The sequence below is a fragment of the Carcharhinus amblyrhynchos genome, chromosome 20 (assembly GCF_965287045.1).
Source record: "Carcharhinus amblyrhynchos chromosome 20, sCarAmb.v2.hapA, whole genome shotgun sequence".
Lineage (NCBI taxonomy): Eukaryota > Metazoa > Chordata > Chondrichthyes > Carcharhiniformes > Carcharhinidae > Carcharhinus > Carcharhinus amblyrhynchos.
In genome coordinates, this window is record NC_137343.1 from 42,017,898 (window position 1) to 42,033,398 (window position 15,501).

The window sequence follows — 15,501 nt, forward strand, 5'->3', positions numbered from 1 at the left end:
TCCCCTGTATTTTTGGTCTGTCTCTCCATCCACAACACTTATATTTATCTCAAGCTCCTTGTCTCTTATTTCTTTCTCTCTGTAATTATCCCATCGTCTGTATATTCCCAGCCTGTACTTCATCTCTCATTCCCTGTGTTTTATCTCACGCTCCCTATTTCTCTCTGCATTTTTTTTTACTCTTGCTGGCTCCTGCCCTCTATTTACCTATACCAGTCCCTCCCTGTCTGTCTGCTAAGGATGGGGACACTTGCTCTGTGCCAATGAGCGCTGTGTACTGTGCAGGTGTCAGATTCCGTCAGAGGGGTGTGGACAGCTTGGGTAGCACTCTGAGTCTCTGCTCGCAATCCGCAGCATCATGTCTCTAGCTGTATCCCTGTGAAGTATGGGCTCGCCATCCCCGGCGGAGCGGGGCAGCAGCAGCGGCAGGAAAGCGAGCAGCAGAGCCGGACAAGAGCACCTGTGTCCCGGGGCAGCAGCCGGAGCCCGCCGCAAGCCCGAGAGGCGGACACCGAGAGCCGGGCCGGGCCAGCCCGATCCCCAGGCAGGTCGATGGGACTCGCTGCAGTCCGGGCGCTGAGCCGGGATCGGAGCCGATCGCGTTAAGAGCCGAGGCCGCCTCCCTTCCCCCTGTTCCTGCCTCCCCCTCCCCGTCCTCCCCAGCCCCGGGAAGAAGCCGAGCCCATGGCCGCTCTCTGGCTGCACGAGTTCCCGCAGGGCGAGGAGCCCCAGCAGCCCGGAGAGGAAGCCGAGCTCCATCCCCACGCCAGCCGCCCGGGCCCCCCTCCTGCCCCCGGGCTCGGCTCCGGCCCCAGTCTCCTCTACGACGAACATTTCCCCATGGCCGAGCGGCCAGAAGCTGCGGGCGAGGAGGCGGCCGCTCAGCCCGCCATCGAGGAGCTGCTGTCCCAGCTCCGGCAGAAGGATAGTGACCTGATCCTGGCGGCCAAGCTGGGGAAAGCATTGCTGGAGCGGAACCAGGAGCTGAGCCACCAGTTCGAGAAGATGCAGAGAGAGCTCACCGACAAGCTGGAGGTAAACCGCTCACCATTTCCCCATGGGAATCGCTTCTGGTAGTTCAACGCCGCTCAAAAGCCCATCCCAAAACTCACCTCTAACTTCCCCATTTCATCCCATTCCCCCTCCCAACATTCCCCCTCCCAACATTCCCCCATCCCAATATCCCCCATCCCAACATGTATATTCTAAAACCATGCCCATCCCAAAACCCCCAACTCCAATGCTGCCTTCCCTGTCCAACCCCCTTCCACATTCCCATCCCAATACCCCAACACCCCTCTTCCCGCATCCCCATCCCCATCCCAACACCCCCCACATCCGAACTTCCATCCCCAACACTCGCATTTCATCTTGATTTCATAATGGTCAACAAAGCTGAAGAAATACTTTGGATCTGCCTTCACTAAGGAGGACACAAATAACCTTCTAGAAATACTCAGGGACAGAGGGCCTAGCATGAAGGCGTAACTGAATGAAATCCTTATTTGTCAGAAAATTGTATTGGGGAAATTGTTGGGATTAAAACTCAAGTCCCCAGGACCTGATGCTCTTCTTCCCAGAGGACTCAAGGAACGTGCCCAAGAAATAGTGAACACATTGCTGATCATTTTCCAGCATTCTGTAGACACTGGAAGAGTTCCAGTGGATTGGAGGGTAACTAATGTAACCCCATTTTTTAAAAAAGGACCGAGAGAGAGAAAATGCTGGAATCAGTTATTAAGGAAACAATAACTGAGTATTTGGAAAGTGATGACAGGATGAATTAACTAAAAGGAAATCGTACTTGACAAATCTGGAATTTTTTGAGGATGCGACCAGTAGAGTGGATGAGGGTGAACCAGTGGATGTTGTGTATCTGGACTTTCAAAAGGCTCTTGACAAGATCCCACACAAGAGATTAGCAAGCAAAATTAAAGCTCATCATATTGGGGATAATGTATTAATGTGGATAGAGAACTGGTTGGCAGACAGGCTGTGGAAATGCGGTGTTGGACTGGGGTAAACACAGTATGAAGTCTCACAACACCAGATTAAAGTCCAATAGGTTGATTTCGTAGCAAATGCCTCCAGCTTTCAGAGTGCTGCTCCTTCATCGGGTGAGGTCACCTGATGAAGGAACAGCATTCTGAAAGCTAGTGGCATTTGCTGCCAAATAAACCTGTTGGACTTTAACGTAGTGTTGTGTGGCAGGCAGGAAGCAGAGAGTGGGAATAATTGGGTCATTTGAATGCAATATCTCCAAATTTGCAGATAATACTATCTGGGTGGCAGTGTGTGCTGTGAGGAGGATGCTAAGAGGCTGCTGGGTGACTTGGACAGGCTGGCTGAATGGACAAGTACTTGGCAAATGCAGTATAATGTGGATCAATGTGAGGTCATCCACTTTGGTGGCAAAAACAGGAAGGAAGATTATTATCTGAATGGTGGCAGTTCAGGAAAAGGAGAACTGCAGAGTGACCTGGCTGCCATGGGGGAACAGTAGCTGAAAGTTGGACGTACAGGTACAGCAGGTGCGTGGTGAAGAAAGCTAATGGCATGCTAGGCTTCATAGGAAGAGAATTTGGTATAGAAATAAGGATGTCTTGCTGTAGTTGTGTAGGGTGTTTGTGAGGCTACACCTTGAGTTTGTGTGCAGTTTTGGTCTCCCAGCCCGAGGAAGGACATTCTTGCTGTTGAGGGAGTCCAGCGAGACTGATTCCTGGAATGGCAGGACTGACATATGAAGAGAGACCGGATCAACTAGGCTTGTACTCACTGGAATTCAGAAGAATGAGAGGGGATCTCAGAGAAACATATAAACTCCTGATGGGACTGGACAAGTTAGATCCAGGAAGAATGTTCCCAGTGTTGGGGAAAAGCAGAACTAGGGTCACAGTCTAAGAATAAGGGGTAAGCCGTTCAGGACTGAGATGAGGAAGAACTTCTTCACTGAGAGAGTTGTGAACCTGTGGAATTCTCTACCACAGAAAGTTGTTGGGGCCAGTTTGTTACATATGTTCAAGAGGGAACTGGCCATGGCACTGGTGGCTAAAGGGATCAAGAGGTATGAAGTAAAAGCGGGAGTGAGATACCAAAAATCCATGATCATACTGAATGGTAGTGCAGGCTTGAAGGTCTAATTGGCCTACTCCTGCACCTATTTTCTATGTTTAAACACCCCCCATCCAAACGTTCACCCCCCCCCCCATCCAAACGTTCCCCTCCCCCTTTTTTCTCCCCCCTACATCGTATTATATTGTATCGTAGACCAATTTAGTTAATCTTGATAAACAGATTCCCAGTTGTTATTCCTCCCCTAGAAGCATTATCCCACCTCAGCAATTCCATTTCATCCTAAATTTACCCACTTTATGGAATCTCATACCACTGTTTCCAAATTCATAACGTTTGCCCGGTCCTTGCCTAATGATCAGGTCATTTATTGCTATCCAATTTCATTCTCTGCCATCGCTGTCCATCCTACCTGTTACAGTTCCAATAGTGCACTGACGATTTCATGTCATCAGATTATCCCGGAATCTCATGATATGGATCCTGATTGGAGAATGTCAAAAGAAAGGTGTCAATTGAAAATCTTCGAATCTGTAAGAGGTGTAGCGTCACAAATTTTTTTGCTAATTATTTTCCGTGAATGTCATTGAGAGTGATGTGCAGTGTATATTGTGGTGCTTGACTTTAATAGAAACTATTAGGTTACAATTTGTTAGACACAAATTTAACCCAGTGAGCTGGATTGGGTCTCTTGTACCTTTTTAGGCATGAAATTGATCTTAAACTCCATGTTGTTTAGAGGAGCGCATTCATTGCTGACTGGTGACCTTTTTTCTGCTGGACCTTACTAAAATGCTTGAGACGTAGTTGGATACTGATATCATAATGCTAATCTGTAACTTTAGGGCACTTTACTGCTTGCCAACTTTTGCAGGAGGGACACTTTGTCTTCCGAATCAGTTCCTGAGGCTGTGACGGCAGTTCCAGAGAAATGCCATGTAAAATTTGTGTCAGATCCTGGTACATTGCTTCAATTTATATCAAATGAACGAGCCTCAACAGTGAAACTTATCTCTTCCTGCTGCAGAACATACAGGGCTGCTGCTGATACACTAGGGTGCTGATATGCAATAAAGGGTTCCTTGTTTGGACTAGCATTTTCTTGGTTTTGAGTAGCAGTAACTTGCGAATGTTGAATTTCATGAAAATAGGTCAGTATAACATCTCCCTCCCCTCCCCTCCTTCCCCCACCTCTCTTCTCCTTTTAGTCAGTGTTCAGCTGTCACAATGCTACTTGGGTGTTTGTTTTTAAGCAAGCCTCCTTCCCCAATTCAGTGCAAAATAGAGGCCTGCATATGCGAGGGAAAATACAGAGTATGTTTCTCTTTGTGATGAAAGATAGCAACTTGCCTTTCTATAGCACTTCTTGTGGCATGACGTCTCTTAGAATCAAAAGCAAAGTTGGCAAAAGGCAGAAGAACAAAATAATAGGTTGGAGTAACAAAGGCAGATTCTTGGGAAGCTTTGGAAAGCATGGAGAGAGGTGTAAATGTAGATAGATTCAGAGAATATGTTCCAGAGGACATTGGGCTGGTGACTTAAAGAGCAGGTGCTAATATAGAATGAAGGTGGTACTGGAATAGGAAGAGCAAAAGCTGGGAATGTACATATAGAGATAAGGTTAGGAAAGGATACAAGAGAACTGCAGGTGAGAAGGAGTCTCTTTAAATTTATTCAGTGAGGCATAGGGAGCTAGCAGAGATCGCAAGCTCGGAAGGGTCAGTAATCTGGAACACTGCACAGGTACAGATAATGGTCATAGCCTCCTACATGGGCCAATGTTTATAGGAGCTAGAGGTTGACATTCTGACAAAGAAAGATTGGAGAACATTGGAATTGAATAACACCAAGATTCTGTGCTTCTGGAATTATTTGAAGGTGTCATTAGAGGTCTACAGCACAAAAAAATGCCCCTCAGCCCATCGAGTCTGCACCGGTCAAAGTCAAACCACTTGACTATTCTAATCCCATTTTTTAGCACTTGGTCCATAGCCTTGTATACCTTGGCATTACATGTGCACAGCTAAATACTTCTACAATGTTATGAGGGTCTCTGCCTCCACCATCCTTTCAGGCAGTGAGTTCCACCACCCTCTGGGTAAGAGAGTTTTTCTCTACATCATCGCTAAACTTCCTTCCCCTGATCTTAAATCCATGCCCCTTGTCATTAATCCCTCCACCAAGGAAAAACTTTTCTTCCTGTCTACTTTATCTATACCTCTCATAATCTTGTACCTCTCAATCATGTCACCCAGGAATGTTGAAGTAGTCAAGGCTAGAGTGTGTAGGTGCTGTTGAGAGCGGAAGTTGGTGGCATTGGTTTGTAACTCAACACAATGGTGGAAGAAGTGTTGACTTGTCTACTTCTTAATGTTGGCCTGGGAATGAAAAGCCTTACAACTGCCTCAGGATCGATAAAGAAAGAGTAAGGAAGACCGATCATGCCTTCAGTGCATTCGTGGAAGTTAATGCTACATTTCTGGGTGGTGTCAATGATGAGTAGTATGAAAATGATGGGAGGAGCGAGAACTGCAGATGAAGCCTATGTAACAGGAGAACAAAACGCCTGCTCCATTAAATCACTAATATCAATTTTACTGAACATGTAAGCATGCTTTACACACAAACCTGTGTCCACATTTTATTGTTAGTCATATAATTTAAAGATTTATCAGCCCTCAACCATGTACCTTCTTTATCAAAGCATCCGAAGGATGGACCAGAGACTTATTGTTACTCGCCTGCACTTCAGCATTGGATGCTACAGGACTAATTTCTGTTTGCGAGGTGTCCTTGGAACTTTCTCCACAGTCTCAAAGCAGAGGAAAAGAGATGGAGACAGTTATGCTGGATTGATACCCCTTTCAATTTTACATGTATCTATATAGGTCTCTGCATTGGGTTGCAAGAGATATTAACGCCAAGAGTGGACAGAGCATTCAAATACTAATGCTACTTTCACCTTATTTGCAGTCTCATTTTCCTGAATCTCTGCTTGGTAGAGGAACAAATATTGTCTGAATTGTGCATAACCTAAAGGGTGGAGGATCTGAGAACTAGCTCCTTCACCAAGGACATTATTGCCATAGAGGGAATGCAACAAAGGTTCACCAGACTTGTTCTGGGGACAACTGGACTGTCCTATGAAAAGAGATTGGACAAACTGGGCCTGTATTCTTTGAAGTTTTGAAGAATAAGAGGTGATTTTAGTGAAACTTACAAAATATTTAAAAGAATAGACAACTAGGTAAAGCAGTCTGGGGTACATTTTCCTCTGACAGTTAGGTCTCATTCCTTAACTGGAGGTATTCCTGAAGAATGCCAGGGCCATGATAATGATTTGAGCTTGCAAACGCAGACAGGTTCAAGAACCATCTGGCACACTGCATGTGCTTTGTACTTGACTTGTGTTCAGGCCACGGGAAAGAAGGAAAATTGGCCTCAATGTATTTCCATGCTGCTCACAGCCCCTATTTGCTCCTCAGTCTCCAGGTTTGAACGTTTAGTCAAAAAGTGAATTTTTCCAATTCAATGATCTCCTTGTCAAAGAACAAACATGTATCGTAACAGAATTAGAAAACTACAGATGCAATTGGCTCTCCGAGCCTAAAGCTGGGATATGGTTTTCTGAGGCCTGGTCCCCAATCCTGCAAGCAGGGCAGCCTTCGTAGTCTGAGGAAGCAAAATAGTGGCAAAGTAAATCACTATGTTCCTTCCTTTCCCAGCTTGACATTAGAAATTAACGTTCTTCCTACAGTCTTTCCCATTTCTCAACCAAACGTATGCCACATGAACGGTATAATTGGCTTATTTCAGTCCAGATAAATGAAATATGAATCTTAAATTCAGTTTCTTTTTAGTCCATTTCTCTTAGTCCAAGTGCTGGAGAACAGTCTGTTCGGTTTTGTTCAGTGTGAAATGTAAACAGTACACTGTTACGACTCTATGTCCTCTGCAGATATTTTATTCAATATACTTGGACATTTTATAAATATTTGAATTGGTTATTCAGCCCATATTGCCAGTTAGTATTTTTGGATTAATTTAGAGGGTGTGGTTTGGCCAACATTTATTGCCCATCCCTAATTCTCATTGAGGAGGAGGTGGTGTTGAACTGCTTCTTGGACAGCTGCAATTCCTGTGGTGTAGGTAGTACCTTCAATGTTTTGTGTGATATCCTTGAATCTTCATTTACACATCTTCAAACCCCTGCTCCTCAGAAAGGATGGTGGGTTGCATTGGGTTGGGATGAGCAACGGTATTTGCATAAAGGCAACAGCAATATAGTGAATGTTGCAAGAAATGGAAGCCTTTGCCAGAGAGTCACAATTTAAACTTGCAAGTGATGCTCTCAACTACCTTTAGACTACAGCTTTAGGGAAAATGATATGATAGAAGTTAAATAAATTATTTTTAATGCAGAACTTTTAGAGGACTTTAGGGATTTCAGACAAAGGTACTCTATATAGAATTGAAGAATTCTACAGCACAGAAGGAGACCATTCAGCCTGTTGAGTAAGCACCAATCACCCAGGCCCTATTCCCATAACCCCATGCGTTTACCCTAGCTAATCCCCCGACACCAAGAAGCAATTTAGCATAGCCAATCCACGTAACCCGCACATCTTTGGACTGTGGCAGGAAACTGGAGCACATGGAGGAAACCCATGCAGACACTGAGAGAATGTGCAAACTCCACAGACAGTGAACCAAGCCAGGAATCAAACCCAGGTCCATGGCGCTGTGAGGCAGCAGTGCTAACCACTGTGCTGCCCTTTATGGCCTTTATAGAATCACTAGATGAAGGGGAAAAACATCCACTGCACCACATGAAACAAAGCATGTGCAATACAGAATTTATAACTGACATGGTGACAAAACTATTGGGTCAGTATTAGATAAGGCATCTTATTGTGATATGCTCTAAACTCACTTGCTGTTATAGAAAAGTAAGAATTTGTAGCAGCTTCCCATAAACTTGGAAGTATCATATGGCTGTAATGCTGGCAAAGGTGGCAGCCAGTTTCTGCACATCAAGATTGCACACACGGCAACGAGTTAGGTGACCAGATCATCTTTTTTCATGATGTAGATTGAAGAAGATATTGACCAGTGCCTTGGAAGCTCTTTCATGTACTCATGTCGTGGGCCTCTTCATCCCTGGCTGGGAGGGAAAGTGGAACTTCAATCTAAAGTGTAATTTAGCTTAAGCACCTCCAACATTTTTACTTTTGTACCCCGCTGAAGGCCTATATTAATTCTTTAATTTTGCAGAGTGGAAGTTGAATCCTTACCCGCTGACTCAGAAATGAAAATGCAACACTGAGCTGTTGAAGTGTAGCGACTGTGTGAAGAACTCGTACAACTCTTTATGTAATGTTCTCAATGTGCCACAACCCTGTCATAAAGTTTTTAGTAACTCAGAATCTTAGTATTTTACTAGTTAGTTTTGCATGTCCAAAGGCTGTCCCATAAGGGTCTTGGCACCCTCTCATTGTGAGACCTCAGGGGTAGCACTGTGGAAAGTTACATTGCATTGCTTAAAATCCTGAAACTTCCAAAGTGTATCGACCCTAATAATCACATTTTAATTTGATGTTTTCAAATTAAATTTGTACTTTGATTTTGTTTGGCCTGTTCCCCCTCCTTTTGGGGAGCTGACCCTTATACTTCGTCCTGATTTAACTTGAGTTTGTTTATTTGGTTTGACCTTACAAGAGGCCAAAGTGTGCTGGAAATGCATCATATGTATCAATCCAATGTAGATAACATCACAAATGAAAGTTGTGTCTACTGTATCTTTCCATATATAAAAATGTTGGGACGTGTCGCCTTTCTTCAGATGTAACAATATCATACATGCACAAGATAAAAAGGGACGCATTCAATCACGTTTAAACTTAGGAGCACATTTCAAGCAATAGAAAATATCAGGTGATTGGCCTCGATATGGATGCTAAATTGAGTCTTGTCAAACAGGATGCAACAAAGTAATGAAAATTACACGCATTGCTACATATCTTATTGGACAATTTTTTTATGGGCAAATAAATATTAGTATATTTGATTATCTGTGAATAATTCAGAAATATATCCTTTTTGCAACTTCTAAAAATGTACTTTTACACAATTCTGAAAGGATTTTAGGAACGATTCAGCTGATTCATTTGATGGTAGCAACATGGAAAGTAGGATGTTCCTGATGATGGGGCAATAGTTTAAATTCCTATCTGTTGACAATGTTGCCAGGACCCTTGCACCATGAGGATAGTTTGGGTTCACGTTCCCATGTCCAGCAAGAGTTTTACTGGAGAATATCAATGAAGAGGGGCAACATGCAACTTCCTTTTGGTTTTACTGCCCCTCTTCTTTGCTGAATCTGTGGTCTCCAGCCCTGCTCATTTATCATGAGAGAAAACAGCAGCTGCCATGGAAACAAGAAGTTGCAAGGTTCAGTCACACCTCTCTCAGATGATTATGTTTTCAGCAAAACAAATTATTCTAAGAATACCCTCATCATGAAACTGTTTCAAAGATTAGAAAAAATATCTCTTTGGTCAGGGCTGCTAAGTGTTGTTCTGTCCCATATTAACTCCAAGAGACCTTGTAAATTGAATTGTGTAGATAATCCCATTGTATGGCAGATTACACTGAGGATAGTTATGGTTCAAATTTCTGTGTACTGGCTGGGGTCATGTATTTTGGAGGTAGTTAGTGTTCATACATACACATAGTGGCAGAACCCAGTGGGATTCACACTCTTGAGTATTGTATAATTTTTGTGAAATTGAAGAATTTTCTTTTGATTATTCAATCCTTTTCTTGGGCCCTTACTAAACCATCCACCCTCCTACGCCAATAAGCAGTGAATAAATTACCAAGGCACTGACAATGATACAGATGGTTACAGGGAATGATGTTGTATTGATGCTGATAATGATCAGCCTAATCTATAATCAAATGGTAAACTAGACGAGATATTTGTTTAGACACAGATATGTTTCTAATTTCTATTATTCATAATCCTGTATGATCATTATTCATTTGAGCTTCTCTCTCGTTCCTCCTAAGCTCTATACATGGTTTTACACGTTCTACCTCTTCCCTACATACTGATGGTATTCAAATTAACAAGTCTGACTCATGTACTCTTTCCAGAATCTCAAGGCAGTGGAGCTCTTGATCATGCCTTCATTCTGTTACCTTTATCATAGAATCTCTACAGTGCAGAAGGAGGCCATTTGGCTCATCAAGTCTGCGCGATTCTCCAACAGAGTATACTACCCAGGCCCTTTCCCCATAACCCCACATATTTAACCCCCTAACCTACATATCTTGGGTCACTAAGGGGCAGTTTGGCATTGCCAATCAACCTAACCTGCCCATCTTTGGACTTAAGACTTGCAAAGCATAATCTTGTGATCCCAAATTGGCATTGTTCATTTTGAGCATTAATGGATCCAGCTCTTCATTAGGATTTTTAAGTTTGAAAAATGATCAACTTGAATTTGTATTAAATTCCTAATTTTTGCTGTTTGCTGTTTTTTTTTTAAACTTGACTGTTTAATCTTTCAGCAATCCAGATTTTTCAGTGTTTTCCTCCCATTCCAATTCCTTGTGTCCTCTGTCCTTCCTAATTTAAAAATTCAGCTCTGTTATTCATCACTTTGTATGGTTAACTGATAACTAAATGAAGTTAGCTAGATTAAGTTACCAATAAATAACCCTGTCTGGACAAACACACTCCTTCTACAGCAGAAGGGATCAGAGTTAAAGGTGAAATAGATCACTCAGACCATTTCTATGAATCCTGATATCTGTTGCAGCACAAATTACAATAGAAACCCAATTTGGTTTACAAGTTGTTGAAACAAAATCTTTAATTACTTGAACTGAGTGATTTTTTTTTTGTGTTGCTCTGTTTGCTGTTTGTATTGCAGCCATCTAATATGGCTGACAATTGGAACCAATATCCTGACATGGAGTGTAGATTTGGATGGGAGATGTGACAGAGAGCTGTGGGGAAAGCATCATTTTTGGCCATGACAAAGAGAATAAAACTACTGTAAAGCAACTTTATAAATCCTGACCTCAGTGAATGAGCTACACAACTACTTGGAGCTGTGCAAGTAAAAGTGTTGCTGTTGAATGTGAAAGGACTTAATTTGCTGCCACATTGTGTAACTCCCAATGAACAGGAAATTTATATGGTGGTAGAGAGTAATTCTTAAATCAAAATCTTCTTGCTTGTTCTGCATGGGTGGCACAGTGGTTAGCATTGCTGTCTCACAGTGCCAGGGACCTGGGTTCAATTCCTGGCTTGAATCACTATTTGTGCATAGTTTGCACAATCCCCCCCCCCCGCCATGTCTCCGTGAGTTTCCTCCGGGTGCTCCAGTTTTCTCCCACATTCCGAAAGACGTGCTGGTTAGACGCATTGGCCATGTTAAATTCTCCCTCAGTGTACCCGAACAGGTGCCAGAGTATGGCAACTAGGGGATTTTCACAGTAACTTCATTGCAATGTTAATGTAAGCCTACTTGTGATAATAATAAATAAACTTAAACTTAAAACATTTGTATATTGAGTATAAAATAGGTTTAGTTTTTTGTGATCTGTTCAGAAGTGTCTTTTGCTAATAGATTTATTTTTCCATTTTAACTAATTTTAAGTAAGGCTCTGTCACTTTTAATGTCATAAAAGAGAGAAGTGTGTAAGGTAGAAGAATTGTAATTCCACAGTGAATTCATCCAGTCATTGGAAACCTTATAAAATGTCTGCTATGCTGTCTTACTTGCAATAACTGGTTAATGAATACAGTAGCAAATAGCTTCCAGTTGCAGTTCTCGCCACATCACACTCCAGCTGTGCATTAAGGGCTGTGGCCTGCTTGGGGTGGAGGCTTGGGGGATTGCTGAGAAAGGGCATTCACAGTTTTATACCATTCTGTATTATAAACAGAACTGGTATGTAAAGTCATGACTTAAACCATCTTCCCTCATTCCCTATCTGGTTGCTATAGTGCCCGCTCGATTGGCATCTCTTCCACAAACATTTACTCTACCATCAATGAGCAGTGGCAGCCATGTACCATCGCCAAAGCTCACTGCACAAACTCATCAAGGCTTCTTCCAAAGGCAGCACCTTCCAACCCACGACCGCTATCAGAGGATTTTCATCGTAACTTCATTGCAGTGTTAATTAAGCCTACTTGTGACATTAATGAATGAACTTTAAATTTTAATCTAGAAGGACAGGGGCAGTGGATACCTGAAACACCACCATCATCTGTAAGTTCCCCTCTAAGTCACTCACCACCCTGATTTGGAAATATATTGTTGTGCTGGGTCAAAATTCTGGAACTTCTTCTCTAACAGCACTGTTGTTGTACCTATACCACATGGACTGCAGTGGTTCAAGAAGGCAGCTCACCACCACCTTCTCGAGGATAACTGGGGATGAACAATAAATGCTGGTTCAGCCATTAATGCCCAAATCCCATAAATAATTTTTTTAAAAAAGATCCATTTTTTAAAAATGGAAGGATTTGGCCAAATGAAATGTTTCTTGTTTGCAAACCAGACATTTTTAAATTTCTGTCAGAAATGAACTTGATGTGAAACCAGAAGAGACAGGTGAGATATTGAGATGTTGACATAGATTCCCTGCAATGAGTAGGTGTCATGTTGCAAGGTGCCCTTTGGTATATTTTATCTTCACATTCTGCTACACTTTGCCATGTGATTCATTTGTTCTCTTTGTGGGTCCTTGAAAAATTATGCCTGGAAATGGTGGCCTTTTTTTGTTCTTGAAAATTCATCAGTGTATCGTATTTTCAAAGTTATTTATTTAAGCTTTGATTATAATCAAACATGTTCATGCTAAATTATATGCTACAATGAAAAAGTAATCTGTTGCAGCATATGCTTATTACCTGGGTTTGTGCAGAGATCTGTGATATTACCTGTTGTTTGTCAATTAACAAAAATTGCTTTACAAAGACCCAAGAATGCTTCCTGGCCAAGTACATCCAGCTGTGACTGAAATATCTCTGGAACCACTTCAGGATCTTTGGTTCATAAAATTCCACCTGGATCTCCTCTGAGCTTGTGCGTGAGAAATTACTTACCCTCAAAGCTTTCAACTTCTGTCTTGTTGCTCTATGATTCTCTTCACTCACTTTTTTACCAGCCACCCTTGTTTAACTCCATTCATAGAAATGTCACTATCTACCTGTGTAAGCTTGGCCTCTCAAATGGCTTTAAAATCTTTGAGCATTCAAACAGCAATAAAGCTTTCTCATCACCATGCGAGTGGCTCTGCCTTCTTCCAAGCACACTAGCTTCAATATCTGCTGCTGAAAAAAAAGTTAATTCTTCCCTTGTCCTTCCCACCATCATCCGACACTTCCTACTTCCACATTACTGCTTTCAAGCTCCAATTCTCTCTCCTCTGACTCTTTGTTCACAATACCACATCCATTTTTAACCTACTCAAAGGGTCACCGAGTCATCAATGCCTATGTAATCACTAAGTCATGTATCGTCTCCTACCCCAACTGGTCCCACTTGTATAGCTCCCTCTTTAACCCTTAAAGCCTGATGGTCACAGCATTCAGAATGTTTGTTTGAGGCAAGACTGGCTCTATCATCTGCCTAATAAATCTGGTTTAACCCAGACAAGCATCAACAAGTCTCACTCTTTATAATCAAATTCTGCGACAAACTAGCTGTACCATCTCTGAGCACTTGATCAACATTAAGTTATTTCTGACAACATCACTGACTCCCTTACCATCCTCATGTCTCTGCTTTCTTCCAACCTGACTATTTCTAGCTCTGGGAAATAAAAAGCAGTTGTTTTCCTCTTTTATACCCATTATCCCAACTCCCATACCAACTGTTTCAACCTCCACCTCCCAATCCATCACAACACCTTGCAACTATTAACCTATTCACAAGATTTCAGCTTACTGCCTTTAGTCTCCATATCACTCCAAGCCATTCATTCACTTACTTCGCTGCCTGTAAACTCTACAATCCACATTCACAGTCAGCCCCTTGCCAACTCATGTGCCTTCACTATTTCCAGTGTGTCGATCACAGATAAGACCATCACTGATCACTTTCTCACACTGCTATCCACCCTGGAAATAAAGTCTCCCAATTAATTTAGAACTGCCATTGCAAATTTGGCCCACCATTTAGTATAACATTTCGAGGGAGACAATAACATTGTGGTAATGTCACTGGGTTAGTGACATTATCCAGAGGCCCACCTTAATGCTCATGCATGGGCTCAAATCCCACCACTGCAGCCGGTGGAATTTAAATTCAATTAATAAATCTGGAATGAAAGCAAGACTCGTTAATGTTGACCTTGAAACTATCATTGATTATCCTAAAAATACATCTACTTCATGAATGCCCTTTTAGGGAAGGAAATCTGCTGGTCTGGGCTGCATGTGACTCCAGACTCTCAGTATGTGGTTTACTCTTAACTGCCCTCTGAAATGGTCCAGCAGAACAGTTCGAGGGCAATTGGGGATAGCCCACAAATGCTGGCATCTCCAGCGAAGCCATGGAAAAAAAAATCTGCAAGGGGAGGCAATGGCCTAGTGGTATTATTGCTAAACTATTCATCCAGAAACTCAGCTAATATTCTGGGGACCTGGGTTCGAATCCCATCATGAAAGAGGTGAAATTTGAATTCAGTTTAAAAAAAAATCTGGAATTAAGAATCCTCTGATGATCATGGAACCATTGCTGATTGTCAGAAAAACTCATCTGATTCACTAATGTCCTTTAGGAAAGGAAATCTGCTGTCCCTACCTAATCTGGCCTACATGTGAGTCCAGATCCACAGCAGTGTGGCTGACTTAACTGCCCTCAGGCAACCAGGAATCGGCAAATGCTGGCCCAGCCAATGATGCCCACGTCCCACGAATGAATAAAAAAAACCATTTCTCAGCCGCGCCTTCATCTCCACCTTTGATACTCATTGCAACCATTATTCTTTCTCACCCCAGCCATTTCCCTGATAAGGCCCTCATCTCTCTTCTCTCAAGTGCAAAAGGAATCCAGTAATGAGCAGATATAACAGACATTTAGCCATTCACTGCCAGATGTGGCTGGATTGAGGCAAGACTGGCTCTATCATCTGCCTCTCCTGACTGCTTAAACTCCATCTTCTGTATTGCATACTGTCTTCAGAAATGTCTACGCTGTCTCCTTCATACCTTCATCCAACAAGTGTGAGGAGCTCTTGATTTTCTTTGTCACTAAGATTAAGACACCTCCATCAGCTGCCTCTCTATTGCTCTCTCTTTCTCCTAGCCCACTGAGCCAAACCTCCTCTCTGGTTTTCCTGTTCCCTAGATCTGAATTCTCATCTTTTTGATTCCTCCCCATCTCCCCTCTCTGAGCTCAT

The 15,501-nt window shown here is 42.6% G+C and overlaps 1 protein-coding gene across 1 annotated transcript in view; it reads left to right on the forward strand.

The window, feature by feature from the left end:
- Positions 1–684: 684 nt before the first annotated feature.
- Positions 685–15,501, forward strand: part of bicdl1 (BICD family like cargo adaptor 1) — a 75,666-nt gene continuing 60,849 nt past the window's right edge. The window contains exon 1 of the mRNA XM_080208470.1: positions 685–1,035. Within this exon, the coding sequence (XP_080064596.1) occupies positions 685–1,035 (351 nt within the window). The remainder of the gene's footprint in view (positions 1,036–15,501) is intronic.